Source organism: Lepus europaeus, chromosome 4 (genome assembly GCF_033115175.1).
Source record: "Lepus europaeus isolate LE1 chromosome 4, mLepTim1.pri, whole genome shotgun sequence".
In the NCBI taxonomy this organism is placed as follows: domain Eukaryota; kingdom Metazoa; phylum Chordata; class Mammalia; order Lagomorpha; family Leporidae; genus Lepus; species Lepus europaeus.
The window spans coordinates 83,327,827-83,351,200 of NC_084830.1; the positions used below are offsets into that span (position 1 = coordinate 83,327,827).

Here is a 23,374-nt window from a genome sequence, read left to right on the forward strand (position 1 = left end):
ATTAGAAGTCTGCTTTCTAACTTGAGTTTCAATCTAACAAGCCATTTAGTTTTTTCCCAGCTCTGTCCCAAGATGAATGGAGTGGATTGAGTTAGAAACTTGTGAGATTCAACTTTTGCAATCTGGAGTCTCTCCTCGGGAAAAATACATATGTAAAATTTTGCCTATCATTCAGGGGTTTCATGGGCCTGTTAAAGTCTCTTGTTGTTTCTAGACTTTTATCTGAATCCTTGCATTAGTTAATCTGTTGCATTTCATTTCTTTTTATGAACAGCAGAGTTTATGGCTGTGTTGTCTTAAGAACCTCTGTAGATATAGTCCTTTGGTACACAGATGATGAAATTTTGGAGGATTGATGCTATCCAGGTCACACTGGCTCAATGCACTAGGATATTTGCAGAATATAGGTTACAGTGTTTTGAGTGGAAATTTCTGAAGTGGTGACTGTAGAGCTGGGGAAACAGCAGGTGGATTTGTAACTGTAGGCTTCTGCCACTGACTAACTTGGCGACTTTCTTAAACTTCCTCGCCTCAGTTTCCGCCTCTGTCTAAAGAATGGCCTTGTCCTGTTACTAAGTGGTATTTTAATGAAGTAACAACCAGCCCTGAAGATAAATCATCTAATAGATGGGAATGTGCCTGGGTAATGTTCATCATGTTTTCTTGGTGTTTAAAAACCTCTTGGAGTAACTCTGGCAGGAGTCCTGATGGGGCAGATCACTTGGGACTCTGGGAACTTTGTCACATGAAATGGTGAAGCTGTGAGACCTGGAGAAACAACTTGAGAAAGGGAGATGAACATCGCTATTGCTAAGAGATGAAGCTGGCTTAAATTTTTGGAAAATCAAAGGTATTTGAACCAGTGTTCTCCAAAGAGCTAGATGAACAGCAAAGACAATCTGTTGATGAAGGAATCTGCTAATTCATTGGTATAGTTTGAATATGATTTGGTTTCAGAACTCCTCAAGGTGTTCAACCCCCAAGTCGTAAGATAGTGGTACTAAGAGGGTGGATATTTGTCTGGCTATGGTTTTAGGATGTGGGGACCTACCAAAGGGTCTTTAGTTTGCTGGGGGCTTGCCCTGGGTTGGTCATTCTGGAGAAAGGAGTGGTTATCAAGCCTGAGAGGAGCTCAGGCTTTTCCTCTGCTTCCTGGCTCACCATGTGCTCCTTCACATGTGCTCTGTCATTGCCATCCGCTGTCTTCTTCAGAGGCCACATCAGTGAGGCCATCTTGTCTCAGTCTTAGATCTGCCAGACTATGAGCTAAGTAGCTTTTCTTTTCTTCACAAGTAGTTGTTCTCACGTATCTCATGTAATAACGAAAAGCTAATACATTCACCTAATAAGTCTCACATCTAATCAAAGTTAACATCCAGTACCATCAGAATCTGCAAATTTAACGTAGAAATGGGAAGGGTTTAAGAATACTTATTCACTTATTTACTCTTTCTCATTGTGCTGTACACAGGCACAAAAGTATTTTGAAAGAGTTGTGTATCACTTTAACATTAACAAATACAGCATGTTTCTGTGACTGTTTGAGTAGTCTGGAGAACTTGATATCTCCTCTCTGCTGACTTCTCTTCAAAAGGTCTTGTCTAATGTCTTAGGTCTATAAAAACTAAGTCTGGCCTTCTTTCTTTGAATTTTAATTTGCATTTCTCTTTTTCTAGTTGGATTTTAGGTATTTATTTATTTTAAAGATTTATTTATTTATTTGAAAGAGCCATAGAGAGAAAGGGAGGGATAGAGAGAGAGAAAGAGAGATCTTCCATCCCCTGATTCACTCTTCAGATGGCTGCAAGTCAGGAGCCAGGAACTTTTTGCAGGTCTCCCACATGAGTTAACAAGGGCTCCAAGACTTGGCCCTCTTCCTCTGCTTTTCCCAGGCTATTAACAGGGAGCTGGATTAGAAGTGGAGCATCTGGGACACTACCGGCACCATGTGGGATGCTGGCCTCGCAGGTGGAGGCTTTCCCAATATTCCACAATACTGGCCCTTTAGTTTGTGCATTCTGAAGCCACATATGAAACCGTAACTCTTGTTAATGTCTGGTTTGTAGGTAATCTATGTTGTTTTGTTCTCATTTTCAGATAGAAGAATTTCGAAGGCTGCGGACTCATGTTAAAGGTGCAGAACTTGTGGAAGGCTGTGATGGGATTTTGGGAGACAATTTTCGACCCACTCAGCCACTTAGTGACAGAGTCATTAGAGCCGCATTTCAGTAGCCAGAGAGAAGAGGAAAAAGTCCATCTTCATCAGGGTATGTACAGGTCAAGTAAAGAAGACATGGCATACAATTTGCCACAGTTAGCATGCGGGAGTCACTCTTGTGGTCACCTTAATAACTTACCAATACAACAATTACACTTCATTTTGATAAGACATTACAAAGCTTCACTGAGTGTAAGCCGGATGATTATTTTAATTTCCTGTAGTGTTAAAATAATCTAGGATTCTACTGTTTTCCCACCAGAGCAGCCTTTAAGTCCAAGTTTTCCTTTAATATTTGCTTTCATAAAGAAAGACTTTCTGAGACAGAGAAATTGTGCTAGGTCAGAGTCTCTGGTAATTTATGCCATTGCCTTGTTAAGGCTGCAACTGTCAGGAGCACAAGGCAATGAGCCAGGAGCACATGGGAAGAAGGGGCTTGTTGAATCTCTTGTCATACATGGATTTGATTATCTTATTTACTGGGGTAGATGAGAGAAGATGCTGGCATAAATTGAAATCCTTGACCTATAAAAATATTTTTATTTGCTAGATAAAGAAGCACATATTAGCTATCTGAATATGATGTTATCTTATTGATAGAAACATAAGCTATGTTTTAATGTATTGAATTCAATGTATATATTGCTACCCTTAAAGAGCCAACAAAATAAAACATCACAAACATGGGAAAGATGAAATGTATAAAATGACTACATATTGAATTATTTCTTTACTTTGTAAATTGTCTAATAGTGCAAAGGACTCTGAGAACACATTGAGAGGCAACCTTTGCTTCCCATAAGGGGAAAGAACATGATGGATGATTTTCTAAGGGAACAGAAAAGAGCTGTGGCTGTTTATTGCACTACTGGGAGTAATGTGAGTGCCACTGTCGACCATGGAGTCTTAGAGATATAAAAATCTCTAGCATCAAGGGGCTCACCATAAGATGAGCTAGATGAGTCACATAGGATTTTTTTTAAAACACAATTTTATTTGTTATTTGAAAGAGTGACAGAGAGGAAGAGACTGAAGAGAGAAATATTTTATCTACTGATTAATTCCCACAATAGCCAAGATTGGCCAGGCTGAAGCCAGGAGCCAGGAGCCAGGAGCCAGGAACTTCATCCTGGTCTCTGGTGTGGGTGGCAGAAACACAGGCATTTAGACCATCATCTGCTGCCTCTCAGGTGTATTGGCAGGCAGCTGGATTGGAAGTGGAGCAGCTGGGATTCAAACTGGCATTTTGATAAGGTATGTGGGTACCCCAAATAGATGCTTAACCTGCTGTGCCACAACACCTGCCCTAATATAGGAATTTTTAAAATATACACTCAAAAATATGTGATTACAGGGGCTGGCACTTTGGCTCACTTGGTTAATCCTCTGCCTGCGGTGCCAGAATCCCATATGGGTGCCGGGTTCTAGTCCCTGTTGCTCCTCTTCCAGTCCTACTCTCTTCTGTGGCCCCGGGAGGGCAGTGGAGGATGGCCCAAGTGCTTGGGCCCCTGCACCTGCATGGGAGACCAGGAGGAGGCACCTGGCTCCTGGCTTCAGATAGATGTAGCTCTGGCTGTAGTGGCCATCTGGGGAGAGAACCAACGGAAGGAAGACCTTTCTCTCTGTCTCTCTCTCTCACTGTCTAACTCTGTAAAAAAAAAAAAATACAATTACAATTGGTCATTTTCCCCATGTGTTTCCTAATCCTTTTTCTTGCCTAGGTAGAGATGTCAGTTTCTCTGTGACTTCTGTGGCCACAGTGCCACTCACATGGTGTGTTACCATGTTATATGAGGCTCTTTAAAATTTTCATAAGAAATGTGTTTTATGAAAAAATTGTGCATGGATTTGAAAAATTTTTTTGCACCAAGATAAATTTACCGTTTAATTCTATTTTCTGTGAACTATTTTAAAGCATCCTTATAGGGACCCTGTACTCCAGCCAAACTCCCTTTTATCTTCTGTGAATTTTATCTTCTCTCCTTTCTCAGTACTTTTTGGCCTTCCTTTGGCTGTTGAAATCCTAGCTATAATATAGCTCAAATATAGCTCTCTCCATGGGTCTCTGCTTCTCCCTTAAATTGTACCTTTCATTGCACTTTCTTTATTTCACCTAACTGCTTTTTATTTTTTTGCTATCATATTCCAAGCTACTTAATAGTTGTCATGTTTATTTTATGTTTTTTCATTATTCTATCATCTTTTTATTTCTTATCCTCTTACTTTCTCTCTGCATTTTTTAACCACTCCTCTTTCACTTTCTTCACTCTTTTTTAAAGCTTTTATTTAATGAATACAATTTTCATAGGTACTTTAGGAATATAGTGGTTTTATACCCCATACCCATCCTTCCTCCCCTACTCACATCCCACCTCCTACTCCCTCTCCCATCCCATTCTTCTCTAAGATTCATTTTTAGTTAACTTTATATACAGAAGACCAACTCTATACTAAGTAAAATTTCAACAGTTCACTCACATACACACACACAAGGTAAAAAGTACTGTTTGAGAACAAGTTTTATAGTTAATTCTCGTAGTACAACTCATTAAGGGGTGAGGTGGTACATGGGGAGTAAGTGCACAGTGACTTCTGTTGTTAATTTAACAATTAACATTCTTATTTATGACCTCAGTGATCACCCAAGACTCTTGACATGCAGTGCCAAGGCTGTGGAAGCCTTTTGTGACCACAAACTCTGTCAGTATTTAGACAAGGCCATAGTCAAACTGGAAGTTCTCTCCTCCCTTCAGAGAAAAGTATATCCTCCTTTGATGGCCCCTTCTTTCCAATGGGGTCTCATTCACAGAGATCCTTCACCTTGTGCCTTGAATGTCTTCCTCAGAATGAGGCATGTTATATATCAGCCAGCCTCACTCCTGGTACCCATTCAGTCTCAGTGGGTGAGTTAGCCAGTGCAGTTCATCTCCTTTTCCTAATGTTTGAGGCAATGAGGGCCAGGCAAACACACCTTTTGTAAGAATAAGAGGAAAAATTTCAATAATGCACATGTGATAATAAAGGAGAATACCCAGGAGTGCTTTTGAGTAAACCTAAGGAATGAGCTACAGAATTAAATTGATATTCAGTCAAAAATCATACTGGTAACCTGTTGTATGATTGATTCTATATGTACAGAGGTGATAAGAATGGATGTGTTCTGTGATCTCATAGAGCTTAGGATCTGAGATAAGGAGTCTGACAGTAGAAAAAGAATTGCTCAAAAGTGTACAGTTACAAGTTCTATTAAATGCCATGAATGAGAAGATCAAAGCAGTGTGGGGAAGATTTCAGGTAGAATATCTTTTGTAAAGATCTTGAGGGGTGCTCCCTGTGGAGGTAAGAATTTGATGCCTTGAGGCCCCTGAAATAAGCCTTCATGAGTCTGCAGTAAAGGAACCAAAGGGGAGAGGTTGGCAGAGTTCAGGTGTTAGAGGTCCTGGTCAGCCATGTTAGAGCATCTTTATTTCATTGTCAGTGCATTGTGAACCCATGAAGACTTTTGCCCAGGGCAGTAGCCTGATCTCAAGTTTGCTTAAGAGTTCATCCTGGCTGGATAATGAATGAATTGGATTACAAAGGGATAGGGGTGGAGTAGAAAGCTGTTTTTGAAATCTGCTCGATGGCCAAAAAGGAGACTTAGAACCTAGAATAGGCACAGTGGAGATGGATAAAAGCTAATGTTTAGAAAGTAGAAATTGTAGGTGGTATCAAGTGATGAAATGAGGGAAGGTAGGGGAAAATGGAAATGTCAAAGGTGACTGCTGGGGCCTGGGGCTTTAGAAACTGTGGTTAGAGAACCCTTGAGTGACAGCAGGAAATCTGGGAGGAAAAATGAAGAGTTTTGTAGAACACATTGAGTTATTGGGAGATGGCGTCCATCATGGAAACAGAGTTCTTATGAAGAATGGTGTAATTTCTTTTTTTTTTTTTCTTTTTTTGACAGGCAGAGTGGATAGTGAGAGAGAGAGAGAGAGAGAGAGAGAGAGAAAGGTCTTCCTTTTTGCCGTTGGTTCACCCTCCAATGGCCGCTGCGGCTGGCTCATCGCGTTGATCTGAAGCCAGGAGCCAGGTGCTTCTCCTGGTCTCCCATGCGGGTGCAGGGCCCAAGCACTTGGGCCATCCTCCACTGCCTTCCTGGGCCATAGCAGAGAGCTGGCCTGGAAGAGAGGCAACCAGGATAGAATCCGGCGCCCCGACCGGGACTAGAACCCGGTGTGCCAGCGCCGCAAGGCGGAGGATTAGCCTGTTAAGCCACGGCGCCGGCCAAGATTGGTGTAATTTCAAGAGTGGAACCAGCTAAGAGATCTGGGCTGAAGTATGGGAGTGCTTGGTATACATGTGTGTCTGTCCTCTAGTAATGGGGTTGCCTCATTAAGTGTTCGTAAAATCTCACGTAAGGTTTTCCAGATATTTAGCCAAAATGCAGAGAGGTTAGGACATGGTCCAATACAATGCATTTATTGAGCAAAGGAGTTGGAAATCCAAACTGTCTTGACTGACAAAGCTCTTTTTCACGTCTGGACAGAGGTCAGGGAGGGTCCCAGAACTGGTGGTCAGAGTGGCATGGCGTGGTGGTCAGAGTGAGGGACATGGACTGCAGCACACAGGGAGGGAACAGAAAGGAGGCATTAGAGATGCTGTGTCATGGCTGCTCTTGGTGATTGAGCTGAGAGGCAGCAGAGGGGTCAGCATGACAAGACACTTTTAAAGACTTTTACAGCTAAACTAATGTTAGAACTCATCTGTATCCCAGGAGAAATGGGCACATAGGTGGAGATTGGAAGAGGCTGAAGATGCTATTTTCCACTGAAGTCTGAAAAATTGAAAGAAATGAAATCCTGAGCACACATGGAAACTGACCTTTTTTGAAGCTATTTTTATTTGGCACACAATAATTGTACCTGTTTATGTAGTATAGTGTAGTGTGATAACTCAATACATATATGCAGTGGATAAAGCTCAAATCAGGATGATTACCATTTCTGTCTCCTTCAACATTTACCATTTCTTTGTGTTTGGGGTCTATGAACTCTTCTATTCTAGTTTTTTTGAAAATATTTAATAAGAAATTCTTGCCATTTGTGGAAGCATGGATGAAGCTGGAGGACATTGTGTTAAGTGAAATAAACCAGGTACAGAAAGACAAATACCACATGCTCTCACTCATATTTGAAAACTGCAGAGTTGATAAAACAGGCATGAAGAATGTCTGAAACAATTTGATCTGACCATGCCAAGGCAACCTCAGGAGGGACTTGAAATTCAATAAATCTGTACCTGGCTAATTTTTAAGTTGATAGTTTCATATAGCATGCAACTCATGTTATAAATATTCAAATGGTCCTTGGCAGAAAGATTTGCCACTCCATCATAGAAGAAAAGTAGAAGAGTAGTTACTAAAGGCTAGGAAGGGGAGGAGGGCATAGAGGGGGTAAAGGTTGGATAACAGGAACCAAAATACAGAAATGAGTTCTTATTCTACAGCACAGATGAGTGGCTATAGGAGACTGATTTTCACTAAGAGAATAGATACTTTCTCTGTTGCCTTAAGAAGGTAGGTAATTAATACATTTAGTGAGTCCACAATTTGCTTGATTTTATTTTCCAATGAGGAGCAGGGTAGTGGTGGAAGGTCTGAGGGAGGCAGGGGAGACGGATGGGAGCAAGCCAGAGGGAGGAACCAGCTATGGGAGAGGGTAGCCTGAGTATCGGTTCTGGGGCATGGAGAGTGCGAAGTTTCTCTAATATAGGCTTGGTATATTTTCTGTGAATATTAGTAACTGTAAATGACACTTTTAATGAAATAAGATGATTGCCATAAATGTTTGATTCATATCTAGTCCTAGGCCAGAGTTGCCTGTCTGTCAATATCCAAATAACCATCACAATTGTCTCTTGCACTCACACAGACTGAAATGTTGTTTATACGAGTGTTTATGTTTCAGAGCTTTCATATTCATCATATGCTAGAAGAATCATGTGTACTTTTTAAGTTTTAAATTAATTACAATTTAGGTATTTTTAAATGGAGGATGGATTTGGGCTCTTGGTGGTTGAAGTTATTTAAAGGGGAGTAATTTCCCCCTCAAATTCCTCACAATGGTGCAAGTATTCTTCCTAAGGTGACTCCAATTCTGATTTCATCCTTTCTTGAATACATTTTTGATCCTTTTATCTTGAAATGTGTAATACAAATCTAGTCATAGTTCTACATCAAAATTATATTGGGGAATCAGACTTATGGATGTGTGCTTTTTATTTGATATTTAATAATGCCCTAAGGCAGGTAATTCAAATTTTTATTAAAGTGAAGTGATTTGACAGTTAGACTTTGAATTTAATGCATGAATGTTTCATTTAAGCTCTTGGAACTAAAAAGGGGAAAAATTTTCCTGTGGTAGTTAGCTCTCTAAAAAATGTTTAAAATTATTCAGATTTATTTCAGCTATGTTTTACTGTAATAACTTTAGTTTGGGGACTTAAAGTGGCATTTTTTTCTTTTTCATGACATGTCTGGACATCTGGAGGGCTTTGATAACGAAGACATATTATTCCCATGAATAATCTGTGGCTTCTTATATTACCATTTAAGAAGCATGAACTATGATTTTGTACTTATTTGAAGAATTAGCAGGTTCTGGAAATTCTTTAGGTCCCTGGTGCTGCTTCAGATCTCTGGGCGCTAACCAATACTACATGATTCTTTGCCCATTGAATTTTCTATATGGTGCAAGAGAACTAAATTTTATGTCAAGATTTAAAGTTCACTTTACTTATTGTTCTTGGTATCGTAGTGATCTTCTGACAAAATGATTATTTTTATTTGTAGTAGACCATTTTTCAAAAGGCTATTCTGACAATTCTGACTTAAATACTATTAAACTATGCACATGTTTACAGAATTATGGGGTTTTTTCATTTTATGTTAAAACCTATTCCACAAGGCTCTTTATTTAAATAGTTTCCTTTTTATCTCTCCCCCTCCCCATTAAAAGTGGAAAAATGAGTATTTCTCAAGAATGTTAGGGAAAAAATGACAAAACAAAAAAAGAGGAGTTATTTGCTAGCATCTCTAAATAGTCTGTTTGTCAAGTTGCTCTTATTTTTCTTTCTGTGTCTTTGAAGTCACCCTTGACCATGTTAAACTTCCTTACTTGTATTCTGCAGTTAATAATATTATTTTCTTAGCTTTATGAAATTAGGGCTAGCATCAGCTTCATAGCTGTTTTCTTTTAGAACCTAAAAGAGTTATGGGTTAGAAACGATAAGGCATTATGGAAAAGGAGAGGGCTGTCTGTGGGAAGTGAGAATATCCACTCCGGTGGCCAAGGAGGTGAAAGTTGTTATCCTCTATCCTCCCAGGATAAATGAAAAGTGCAAAACCAGTGGAACTTGGACTCTCCTTACTCGCACTCACATTCACATAATTTAACTTGATGCATTGCATTGGGCTGAGAATTGAAAGCTCTGTTGATAGAGCTGCTTTCTATTTAGTACATCATAGAGAACTTAATCACAATGGAATAGATTTCCCAAAGGATCTCAAAATGGTTTCACTAAAATGCCAAAGCACCAAGATTTCTCAAGATATCCATTATGTTTTTATTGTGTGATATCAAAATGATTAAAGACACAGGAATGAAAAATATCAAAGCTCTCACCATGATGCCATCCACCATTAGTCCCTCACCAGAAACCAAAACAAAAGATGTACCTTATCTTGAACTTTCAGCCTCCAAAAGTGTGAGATAAATTAACTTCTTTTCTTCATATTTGTGTAAGAGGCCACAAGACAGGCAGCCGGAGTAGGGGAGAGGGTCAAGTCTTGCTCCTTTGATAAATCCCTCTCTTGAGAACTAACACAAGGGTGCCATAAGAACTTCTTTCATCCTGTCAGAGGACAAGCCCCCAATGGCTTAAGGATCTCCCACTGGGTCCTTCCTCCTCCTCCTTCTTCTTCCTCTTTGTCTTCCTCTCCCCCTCCCCCTCCTCTACCTTCTCCCTCCCCCTCTTCCTCTTTTACCCTCCCTCTCCCTCCTCCTTCTCCCTCTCCCTCCTCCTTCTTCCTCTTCTTCTTCATTAAAAAGCAACAGTTATTAGAGTCAAAGACTTCTAGCCAGAGTAGCATGGCGGGGAGCTCCAAGAGAGGCAAAACCCAAGGAGGCTGGTGGTAGTGGGGTTTTTAAGCACAATTTTGGGAAGAAAATTCAGTCACAGTCTAAGACAAAACCCATCCAAAGACCTGATTTGCAATTTTGTTTGCCCTGTCTGGCTTGCTTATAAAACAAAAAAGCTATCCAGAAGGGTGGGATAGGAAACTTGTTTTCACAATAAACTATGAACTCAGGAGGATGCAATCACCAGTCTCTTGCTGTTCTCATGGTAAAATTGGGAATTTTAAAGGAATGGGGCAGGCACTTTTGACATTGCTAAAGGCAACTTTTGGGAAAAGCAAGCATTTTGCTCTCTTAATTTCCACCAAGTGTTAGGCCGTCACAAAACACACCAAACACCGGAGTAAGGGAAAGGTTTGTTGGGGAAAACCCAGCAGATCAGAGGGAAGGGGCAAAGAGGGAAAAGGAGAGTAAGAAAGAGGAGAGAGGAGAGGAGAGAGGAGAGTGAGAGAGGAGAAGAGGCTAGAGAGAGAGCAGAGAGGAGAGAGAGTGAGCAGGAGAGAAGAGAGAAGCCAAGAGAGCCACGTGTTCAGGAACAGGTCCTTTTAAAACTTTGCTGGAGGGCAGGCAGGGAAGCAGAAGTAGCAAATCCCAATAGGATGGGGGTGGAGCTTGACACAGGTGGTTGGGCCATGTGGCCACCTGGCTTTTAGCAGTAGAGGCAGGGTGTAGATCGCACCATAGACAAGACTGTGCCATTTTCCTAACACCAAGACCACCTTGACTGCCTATTTACCCGTCTAACTCCTCACATTCCCGCCCCCAGAAGAATGGACCCTAACTTCTGTTAGGGGAACTGGGTGGTGGCTGTTCTGGCTCCTTCATGCTGAAAAAGGGTAGAGTCAAGACAGGGTCCCAGCATGAGGTGGCTTCTCAAGAGAGACAGCTTACAGAGACTGCTTCCATCTGAGGTTTCATGTGCATGGCCATCCAGAATTTTACTCTTTCAAGTCTGGAGAAAGTGAATCTAACAAGTAGATTAAATCAGTGTCTAAAACAAAGGATAGAGTCATTATTAGAGGGCCTAATAAAGGAGCTGTCTAAACTGTGAGGAAGTTTTCTCATTGAGAGGCAAACAGAAACTGACACAAGGGCCCTGATAATGATCAGGTGGGCTTTCACACCTGGCCAGGTATGAGGCCCAGACCTATTTATCTCTTCACGTGGGGTACCAGAAGAGACATTGTCAGGGAGATGTGAACCTCCTTAGGGAAGGCACCCTGTTGACTTCCATTACCTAGCTGGCCTGGGAGGAGAGCTCTCCTGAATAGAAGGCAGGTGGCATCTGTAAAAGGAAATTTACAGTTCTACCTGCAATGTTACTGACCCTACTTGGCCGTGCCCTCAGCAGCAGTGATTTCAGCTCAGAGCCAACAGTGTCTGTGGCTCTGACCCAGGAGTCTTTCAACTAGGGCTGTTCTTCCAGTGGCCCAGCCCATGGCTGGCAGAGCTGCGGGGCTTTTCATAAGCTGACTTCTGCTGAAGTCCTGGCTTTCCACATCAAAAACCAATGCCATTTGTGGTGGACTGGCCTGGTGGGTCTCCTGGATGGCAGATCTGGGCCCCACTTCTTAAAGGTCTCACCTTCTAACATAGGGCCAAGCTCCCAACACATGGACCTTTGGGAGACAAACCCCAAAGCACTTCACAAATGTGTTTAACCAGAGAAACACGACAATGCAGAGTATGTGTTGATAACACAGGGTGTGTGTTGGTAAATGTGTGATGATCCAAAGTATTCGCTGTGATCTTTGGATCTGAGGTGAGAGAGCAGGTAACAATACTGGACTGCAAAATACTCCTGCATTTTCTCCATATGCCCCTCAGGGCTGGAAGGGCAGATTCTGGATGTGCCCTGAGATATAGTTAAGCTACCTTGAACTCCAGTCTGTGGAGTAAATGAAAAGGTTTTTTTTTTTTTTTTCTTTTGATATTTTACAGTTGAATTAAAGGCTAACAAACCCTTCAGAAAACCTTTCAATAATAATAATAGTAATAATAATTTGTTTTCAATAAATGCCAGTTGTGTGCCAATCACCCTCCTAGCTGTTTTACATATGTCTCATTTTACCTCAGAACAACTATTTAAAATGGGAAATTCAATTCAATCTTTAAAAAATTATCAGTAAAGAAACTGAGGCCAAGGAAATTTAAATATTTTTACCAAGTAGATTAAACTACTAACCTATATAACTGAAAGTGATATAAACTGATGAAAGTGATAGAAACACTCATTTAGAAATAATGTCCTTTCACGCTGTTGAAGACATCTGCACTCCCATGTTAATACCTAGATTAGCCAAGAAATTGAAGAAATCCAAATGTCCATCAGCTATGAATGCATAAAGCAAATGTGGTACATATATAAATATATCTGTATATGCATGTATATATCACATATAAAATAGAAAATATGTGTTTTATATATAAAATGGAGTAATATGTAGGCATAAAAAGGATGAAATCATATCATTTGCAGCAGCATAAATGGAATTGGAGATTATTGTGTTAAGTGAAGTAAGCCAGGCACAGAAAGACAGGTACTACATGCCTTCACTGGTATATGGACTGTTAGAAAGTTGACCTCATAGCAGCTGAGAATATGATGGTTACCAAAGGTATGGAAAGCAGGAAGGAGAGGGCTTGGATAAAGTTTAATTAATGGGTACTAAGTTACAGTTAGGTAGGTGTAAGATGTGCTGTTTTCCTATTATGCAGTAGGGTGACTATAGATAATGATTGTGTGCTGTATGTTTCAGTTAAAAAAATAGAAGAAAGGATTGTAAATGTTTTGACCATAAAGAAATGTTAGATGTGTGAGGAAGGGTATTTGTTTATACTAATTGGAAGTTACACAGTGTGTACTTGTGTAAAAACATCATTTAGTATCCCATAAATGTATATACTTTTTTTAAGTTTCAATTAAAATAAAAGAAAAAACAGTTACCCAGAAAAAAATGACCTTAACCTTAAAATCTGGACATATATTTATTTTCTTGTGTCTATCAATTCTGATTCAGTCCAAACAGCTTTCAAGGACATGATTATAGATTCATTGAAGTACACCATGAACTTTTACATCACTAGGTTAGGAAATAATGATACAGCATGTAAACTTATCCAAGCTCACAGCTTCAGTCGCCACGACATGTGCATGATTCACTCACCTGCATTTATAGTTCAGGCATTTAAATTACATTCTGTAATGGAATGCCCAGTTGTCTGTATGATTCTTTTGGTGATGAGAGCATCCAAGGCATCTTTGAGCTTATGATCTTCCTTCGCAGATTTGGTTCGCATCTGGTTTTCTTTGAAACCCGAGTCATGTAGGACACCTGTTTCTCATCTCACCCCACATTTCCAATTTGTTATCCATTTTTGCTAATTCCCAAAGTCATCAGTGTCTCCATCTTCATCTCCATCCTCACAACCCATAAAGTTAGCCTCATCTCACCTAGACTATTGCAAGAACATCTCCCCTCTTTTCTACTTAGGACTGTTAATGGTAAGAAAGATTCATAAAAATGAAAAGACATGGATGACATACAACACTCAAACTGGTATGTCAACTCTTATTGGTTTTAACTATCTGGAGAGTGTTGAGAAGGATTCAGAATCCATTTGTGAGCACAGGGGGAGTGGGATGACTGATTGGCAACATCTGACATTGTTGGGGTGAAATATTGCACTTTATTGCCTTTCACACTGCAAGATAGTATTATTGGGATCTGATTTAAATGTCTCCATTACCAAATGTGGAGACTTTGAAAATACGCTTTCAAAAATTGATCTGTATTAGATCTACTGATAGGTAGCTAACAGACCATAATAAAATGATTAAAGTTTTCCAACCTATCTTCTTGTTAATATTTTCATTTCATGTATGTAAGGTTATAGTCCTGATGCTTATATATACACAGCAAATTGCTTACATATAGCCAAACCTAGAGAGTCTGAAACCTCATAATGGAAATGAGATGGTGTGGAGGTGAGGAAAGGGTTATGTGTTGCTGGGGTGAAGGAGTTTGCTCAGATCCCTTTATTAGGCGTGGCAGTCATCTCCTTAAGGAGCGAAAGGAGTAAACATCTTCATTTGGGGCTGCTATAATAAAACATCTTAAACTGAGTGGCTTATAAAAAGAAATTTACCTTAAAGTTTTAGGGCCACTAGAAGATCTGATACATGGAGAGCCAGTTTCTTAGCTCATAGAGTGACACTTCTCAATGTGCCGTCATAAGATAGAAAGAGGCTAGCTACTCTTCTAGGTTTTTTTCTTTTCTTTTCTTTTCTCTTCTTTTCTTCTTTCACTTATTAATTTATTTTGAAGTCTGAGCTAGAGAGAGAGGGAGGAGAGAGAGAGAGAGAGAGAGCGCGCTTCCATCTGCTGGTTCACTCCTTGAATGGCTACAATGGACTGGGGCTGGACCAGACTGAAGCTGGAAACCAGGATCCTTTTGCAAGGATCCACACCATCCACATGGGTGCAGGGGCCCAAGCACTTAGGCCATCCTCCACTGCTTTCCCAGACATATCAGCAGGGAGCTGGATTGGAAGTGGAGCAACGGAGACTGGAACCGGTGCCCATGTGGGATGCCGGCATTGCAGGTGGCTGCTTTATTCTGAATGTCACAATGCTGGCTCCTGGAATTGCTTTGAAAAGGCCATTCATCAGAATCAGGAGAGCCCTCATGAGCTAATTAGCTCCAAAGACTTCATCTTCTAAGACCTTGGTGGTTAGGATTTTTTTTTTTTTTGACAGGCAGAGTGGACAGTGAGAGAGAGAGAGACAGAGAGAAAGGTCTTCCTTTTCCGTTGGTTCACCCCGCAGTGGCCACTGCGGCCGTCGCACCGTGCTGATCCGAAGCCAGGAGCCAGGTGCTTATCCTGGTCTCCTGTGCAGGTGCAGGGCCCAAGCACTTGGACCATCCTCCACTGCACTCCCAGGCCACAGCAGAGAGCTGGACTGGAAGAGGAGCAACCGGGACAGAATCTGGTGCCCCGACCGGGACTAGAACCCGGTGTGCTGGCGCTGCAGGCGGAGGATTAGCTTATTGAGCCTCGGCGCCAACCAGGTGGTTAGGATTTCAACATATGAATTTTGGAGGGAAACAAAAATCCAGAGTATAACAATAAGTGGAAGAAGAAACCGTGTAAGATAAAGACAGATGCTGACATGACTCTCAACAAGGGGGAGGAGCAATCTGTTTCAAAATACTTTAAATCAATTATAAGAGACATAAAATTTTTCCCTTAACTGTAGGTCTTAGAGGTACATTCATGTTAGTTGCATATTATCATTCTTTTGGCTACTTGATTTTACCTAAACATTCTAGTTAAGACTTGTTTTGATAACACATAAAGCTAACATAAACTAGATAATGCCCCATACTTGAGATAGAATTTAAAATGTTTGTTAGTGGCCAGTGCCATGGCTCAACAAGCTAATCCTCCACCTAGCGGCGCCAGCACACCGGGTTCTAGTCCTGGTCGGGGCGCCGGATTCTGTCCCGGTTGCCCCTCTTCCAGGCCAGCTCTCTGCTGTGGCCAGGGAGTGCAGTGGAGGATGGCCCAAGTCCTTGGGCCCTGCACCCCATGGGAGACCAGGAGAAGCCCCTGGCTCCTGCCATCGGTTCAGCGCGGTGTGCCGGCCACAGCGCGCCAGCCATGGCGGCCATTGGAGGGTGAACCAATGGCAAAAGGAAGACCTTTCTCTCTGTCTCTCTCTCTCACTGTCCACTCTGGCTGTCAAAAAAAAAAAAAAAAAGTTTGCTGGATAACATGGAGACTTCTCCAATCAAAGAATTTTCCACTAGGTAGCATTTTCTCAGAATAAATTAGTTGCTAAAATGCTAAAGCCACATTGATTTTGTATGGGTCTTTTCTTCATTACAGTGCTTCTGCTAACAATCCCTTTCAAGTTTTCTGAATTCTTATTGCTCATTCTTTTAGGGGTTTTACTTGCAATCATAAAGGTCTTTAGGGCTTGTCTATGGAAAATATTTTCAGAGACATTTTAGAAGCATGGTGTTAAATTGGATCTCAAGAAATTCTTCAATCTAGTCTTTCACCTGAAGAGGTTTTCAACTAAATTATTCCAGATGGATACTCCCTGTACCTGGGACAAACCAAGCACACAGCCTTTGTTGTCTGAGAATACTTCAGCATAATGCTTAAAGGAAAAAAAAAAAAAGAAAATAAAAAAAAGAAAAAAAAAAGAAAAAAAAAAAACCTCTTGAAACACTCTGTTAAGTGTTAACAGAGTTAAAATGTCATTTTGATGGTAATGTTCTTAAAGCTTTCTGTAAATAAATATTTTCAATGACTATAAATGATTTTGTTCCCAGATTTTTGTTTGCCTTCTGTTAGCAGCATGTAAAATTCCTACAGCCATTATGCTGCAGAGAAACTGATGTAATTTTTTTCATATATGACTGTTCATTCTAATTTTAGTATAGGTACAACCAGCAATCCTCTGCTGGCATCTTTTTCTTAAGGAATGATTGTATTTAGTGGGTTCCAACAATAAAATCATTGTAATGGGGAATAAAAGATTGTAAATAAGAATAACAATGCTATTCATCATCTAAATTAGCCATTTATGGCATATTCCTGTACCTGAAATATTTCCATAGGAAATAAGGCTAAAATCCACATTTACTTATAATTAGACATAATGCAAACCTTCTCTCATTGTAATAGTTGCCTAAATCCCAATTCAGCTTAATTTCATTGACTTTGATTTCTAGACTAAAAGCATTAAGCTTGAACTAGTGAAAAATGTATAATATGTGCATTCAATTAAGAAGTAATTAGATACTCAATCACCCCTACAACGCACCAGGGATTAGGAAAGAAGGAAGAAAAGTGTGACTCACTGTAGTGTAGAAAACAGTTTTGTTAATTAGTTTAGTGCTAATTGAGATTGAGAAAATGTCAAAGTATCACAACACAGGCTTATTTCTGATAATTTTTTTTTTTTTTTGGACAGGCAGAGTGGATAGTGAGAGAGAGAGAAAGAGAGAAAGGTCTTCCTTTTCCGTTGGTTCACCCTCCAATGGCCGCTGCGGCCGGCTCATTGCCCTGATCCGAAGCCAGGAGCCAGGTGCTTCTCCTGGTCTCCCATGCGGGTGCAGGGCCCAAGCACTTGGGCCATCCTCCACTGCCTTCCCGGGCCATAGCAGAGAGCTGGCCTGGAAGAGGGGCAACCAGGATAGAATCCGGCGCCCCAACTGGGACTAGAACCTGGTGTGCCGGCGCCGCAAGGCGGAGGATTAGCCTGTTAAGCCACGGCGCCGGCCTCTGATAACTTTTAAAAGCTAAATTTTGGCAGTGGATCTTTTAAAAAAATTTTATTTAAGGTATACAAATTTCATGTATTTTACCTATACAGATTCAGGAACACGGTGATACTTCCCACCTTACCCTCCTCTTGCCCATCCTCTCACCCTTCTTCCTCCTCCCTCTCCTATTCCCATTCTTAATTTTTACAAAGATCTATTTTGGTTAGATGTATGCCTGCCATAGTGGAGTACCTGGGTTCAGTTCCAGGCTCTGGCTCTAGACTCCACTGTGGATACAGACCCTAGGAGGCAGGGGTGATGACTCAAGAGGTTGGATCCCTGTCACCCATGTGGGAGACTTGGATTGGTTTCTCAGTTCCTGGCTCTGACCCTGACCCAGTGCCTACCACCGCAAAAAATTTGGGAAATGAACCAAAAGATGAGAACTCTCTCTGTGTCTCTCATTCTGTCAAATAAATAAATATATTTTAAAAGTAAGGTAATTTTTTTTAAAAGCTAATCCAATGTTTCTTAATGCTTTAGTGTAGAATGATGTAGGAATTACAAAATTATTATGATTTTTCCTAGAGTTTTTATCTAACATTATAGATTCATCCTATGTTATAAGCAGTGAGTGTTGGGAGGGAAAAGAACTAATGCCTTTTTAATAATTCAGACAGGAGGCTGTATTTAATCTAATTCATCCTCACAACATCCTCTGAGGCTTGTGCTTTTATTTTCATCTCAGAGGTAGACTGAGGCTGAGGCTGATTGAGTAACTTGTTCAAAGTTAGAGCCTGTGAAGTGCGAACCAGAGACTCAGACCCAAATAGGTTTAACACCATAGACTGAGCTCTTTCCATTGTACTGCATTTCAAAATAACAAGATAGAGAAAATTATGAACTTCCTTATATGTCTTTAGCCTTTTATCTATTTTAGATAAGTTCCTGGGAATGAGATTTTGGGGGAAAAATAACATATCCTCCATAAGGTTATTCTAACTTGTGATTGTACCACTGGTTGAATATTTTATGAAATATATTTTTTGCTAATAATTCACTGTACTTTTTACACCTTTCTTATCTTTTTTTTGCTCTTCAGTTTTTGAAGTGTGTCCATGTCTTTCGACCTAATTGAAAATACTGTGGCAAAGGTCATCTTTGAGCTCTTTGTATGTTTTTTGATCTTCTGTCTCTAAATATAATAGATGTTCATGGTTGAAAAGTCAAACAATAGAGAACGAAATGAAGCAGCAGCAAACGTGTGTCAAGCTCTCCTCTGTTTCTGGTGAACATGGAGCTCTGGAGCTAAGTGGGGCTGGTTCTGGCTCCACTACCAAATAGTTGGTGTGACGTTGACAATGATACTAATATCATTAAGTCTCTTTTTTCATTATTAATGGTATTTACTTATAGGGTGGTGGTGATGATACAATGAGATAGTGCAGGTAAAGTACTTAACATGTTTTTGGCCCAATGTATAAGTAGTCAGTAAATGTTGCCTTTTATCATTATTTTTGTCCATTTGATCTTTATGTGTATATCTCATATGACTCTCTATATATACTATTCCAAATAGGATTCTACCAAACTTGCTATTTTTCTGTAACCTTGATGATACATTTTTTCATGTCATTCGTTGGTAAATGTCATACTTTTAAATGTATGTAAGCTACTTTTAGATGTGTATGAAAATTTACTGAGCTGTTTGTATATTATTGCAAAGCATTGATCATTCCTAGTGGTTTTGCCATAACCAATAGTACTGTAATTAGTTTTCCTGCCCATTTCCTTAGAGATTTGATTATTGGGTCAGAGAGTTTTGTGGTATATAGGCAAATTGCTCTCCCCAGAGTTATATCAGTTTATGTTCCCACTAGCTGTGTGTCTGAGTATTGTCTGAGTATTCTTTTGGCCTTCAACAACATCATGCATTTAAAATTTTTCTTCATTGCCAGCATGATGAAAAATGTTTCTTTATGTTATATTAAGTCCTTGTGAATACTTGGTTCTATTCCTGAAATGTCTCTTCTGTTCCATTACTCTGTGTATTCATGAGCATGCACAACAGTGTTCGGTGGCATTGGTGTGCATTTTAGTGTTTAGTAGGACGAGACCCCTTACTAATTCCTTCTGTAGAATTTTCTTGGCTACTTTCATGTGTCTGATTTTCCAGACAAACCTTGGAAGGATATTATTGAAGCTTTATAAAAAGGATTTAATTAAAGAATAAAAGACCAAGGAGGTGAGAAAAAGAGAATGAAAGAAAGAAAAAAAGATTCCATCTAGAACTTTTCATTTGCATTGCATTGAATTTATAGAATAATTTAAGAGAATTGATACAGTTTCTAATCTTTCTATCAAGGAATAGTGCATAAATTTGTGTTATTTTTAGTTAAAAATTTTAAATTTATTTATTTGAGGGAGGCAGGCAGAGAGCGAGCGAGCGAGAGCTTGCATCCACTAATTCAGTCCTGGTGGTGAGGTGGGGGTGGGCATGGAAATGAAGTTAGGAGTTGAGAATTCAATCCAGGTCTCCCACTGGAACCCAATTACATGAACCATCACTGCTGCCTCCCAGGTTCTGCATTAGTGGAAGCCTGGAGTTAGAAGCTGTAGCCAGGTCAAACCTGTTCATCCTAACCAGCATCTTAACTGCTAAGCCAAATGCCTGCCCCAATACATGCTTATTAAATTTATGACTTCCATATTGTTTGGAATTCCCTCTTCTCACTGAGTTTACTCCAAGTTGTGTACTGGACTCTGGAGGCCGCCTGGGATGTGGCTTGATGGGGAATGGACTCTTCTGCTGGCTGCTCTGGTCTTTGGCATATTATTCTTTCAGCCTTGGTTTCCTCATTGCTGAAGTGGAGAGACTGAGAGTCAGAGCCTCCTGGAGATATTATAAGAATTACATGAAATACGTTGAAGTGCATATCACAGGACTTAACAGAGGGTTAGCATTTGTTAAATGTCAGAGATCACTACTATAATTGCTGTTATTGTCAACTTTGACCAATGCCTTTTTTCCACTGGTCAGTTTTTTTATTCATTGAAAAGATAATAGATTAGGTTTGCTCCTGGATTTCTTACTAAACTCCCATACAGTTTCCAATAAAATTTCAGCTAATGCTTTTGAGTTTTCTAGATTGGCCATCATCAATCTAGAAAATCTGTAAACAATGACAATTTCATTTCCTCATTTATAATTTTAATACTTATTTCATTGTACCAGCTCATAATTTCTAGAATGGTAAAATAATTAGCTCTGATATCTGGCACTCTTATTTCTGATATTCTTGGGTTTCTATTTTCAAACCCCATAACATGTTTCCCACACTGTTTCTTTTGAGTCTTTGAAAGTATTTGGTGCTCTGTACCTCTTCCTTTCTTTTACTCCTGTCTCTATTTTCCTTCCTCATGACCTGGCACTGTTATTAGTGGATGTGTTGGAAAACAAGGGAGCTATTTGTCCTTGCTTATAACGTAAGGGCATTATTTTTAGTCTTCTGGTTTGTGTATAGAAGTCAGAAGGGGCACAGCCTAGCGTCATGTCCGTCAGCTGCATGGTTGAACATCTTAAAAGGCTCTGGTTTTGGAGATTTTACACTGAATTATTGTGCTTTGGGAGGGATGTTTTACAGGTTATCAGTTAGTTGAGCCAAATGCACTGCAACTCACATTAGCCTGTGACCCTAACAACTTCTGAAGAGTAGGGTGTGTACGCACATATGCTTTTTTATTTTTGGTAGCTTTTCAGGAAATTCTCCAGTGGTGTTTTTGATTTGCACTCATTCCCTAGGGGCTCTTCATAAAAGATAATTTAAGATTCAAAATAGTCACATAAAATATAGCATCTGCTATAATGATATTGAAATAGCTGATGATTTAGAAGACTCCTTAGGATGTGGCCATACATCAAGGTCATCATCGTGGACAGTGATCATTATGAAACAAGCAATTTTCCCCTTTACATTTAAGCTTTTATAATGATTTAAGTGTAGATAAATGGGTATTTGGAGGACGTCTCAAAGAGTTTGTATAGTCAAAATATCACTTATTTAGATTTTAACAAAATAAATGTGTATTCTGATTTCCAAGTAATATACTTACTGGATAAACTTTTCCTTCCTTCCTTCCTTCCTTCCTTCCTTCCTTCCTTCCTTCCTTCCTTCCTTCCTTCCTTCCTTCCTCCCTTTCTTTCTTTCTTTCTTTCTTTCTTTCTTTCTTTCTTTCTTTCTTTTTGACAGGTGGAGTTAGACAGTGAGAGAGAGAGATAAAGAGAAAGGTCTTCCTTCCGTTGGTTCAACCCCCAAATATCCGCTAAAGCTGGCACGCTGCCCCGATCCGAAGGCAGGAGCCAGATGCTTCCTCCTGGTCTCCCATGAAGGTGCAGGGCCCAAGGAACTGGGCCATCCTTCACTGCTTTCCCGGGCCACAGCAGAAAGCTGGACTGGAAGAGGAGCAACCGGGACAGAATCCGGTGCCCTGACTGGGATTAGAACCTGGGGTACCGGTGCCACAGGCAGAAGATTAGCCTAGTGAGCCATGGCACCGGCCATAAACTTTGAAAAATATTTCAAATACATAAAAGGAACTTATGTTACAAACAATGACCATTGATTGAACCTGGCAATTAATTTTATTTTCACCACATACTGCATTAAAATAACAGGACAGAGTTTTGAGTTTTGCTTTTTAAATGTTTATTTATTTATTTGAAAGGCAGAATGACAGAGAGAGGAAGGGACAGAGAGAAACCTTCTATCTGCTGGTTCAATTCCCAAATGGCCACAACAGCCAGATCTGGGCCAGGCTGAAGCCAGGAGCCAGAAACCCCATATAGGTCTCCCATGTGGATGACAAGGGCCCAAGCACTTGGATCATCTTCTACTGCTTTCTCAGGTACATTAGCAGGGAGCTGGATCAGAAGTGGAGAAGCTGGGACTAGAACCAGAGCTCCAGTATGCAATGCTGGCATCACACAATCAGTGGCTTAACCTGCTGTGTCACAATGCTGGCCCCAGAGATTTTTGAAAAATACAAAATGCACCAAACAAGACAGGAGACAACAGGAACAATATTTCAGAAGCTGAGCCGGAAACAGGTAACTGTTCAGTAACAGATCTAACAGGTGTGAAAAACAAACTTGTTTCCATGACAGAATCTCTGAGTCCCAGGAATTGGCAGCAGATACCCTTGGACGTTGGTGTGAAAGGATGCATTTGTTGAACAGTGTTTGAGAAGCAGTTCTGACTCCAAATCCCCTCCCAAGCCCTGCTGGATTACTGGACACACTTGCCCTTGGAGATGATGCAGTGAGAGGCCCTGACCACGGGACCCATCATGACAGGTTCAGTTCACCTCAGTGAAAACAGGGTGAAAGAGTGACGTCCACAGAGCTCATGCTCCCCTCCTCCACACTGGGCTGCTGACACATTGGAGAAAGCTGCCTGTTTTCTCTGGAAGACCTGAGAGCCCAGGGAACTTCTCTGTTGAAGCAGCCCAACTGGGTCATCTTGTGGTAGGAGTATGACCAACAGGTGTCCTGTTCCTTTAGCCTCCACTCTGACTTTGTGGCTGTAATTGTCTCCACTGTTAGATAAGAGCAGTGAAGGCTTATTTGAAGACATCTTGTAACATGCAAGAACCCCAAACAACAGATGAAGACAGATTGAAAGAAATCAATATTTAGGGT

General features: G+C 40.4%; 1 protein-coding gene across 2 annotated transcripts in view; it reads left to right on the forward strand.

The window, feature by feature from the left end:
- CA8 (carbonic anhydrase 8) overlaps positions 1 to 23,374 on the forward strand; it is a 112,608-nt gene that overhangs the window by 83,725 nt on the left and 5,509 nt on the right. For both annotated transcript variants that reach the window (XM_062188460.1, XM_062188461.1), the window contains one exon: positions 2,098 to 2,267. In XM_062188460.1, the coding sequence (XP_062044444.1) occupies positions 2,098 to 2,232 (135 nt within the window). In that variant the 3' untranslated portion in view covers positions 2,233 to 2,267. The remainder of the gene's footprint in view (positions 1 to 2,097; positions 2,268 to 23,374) is intronic.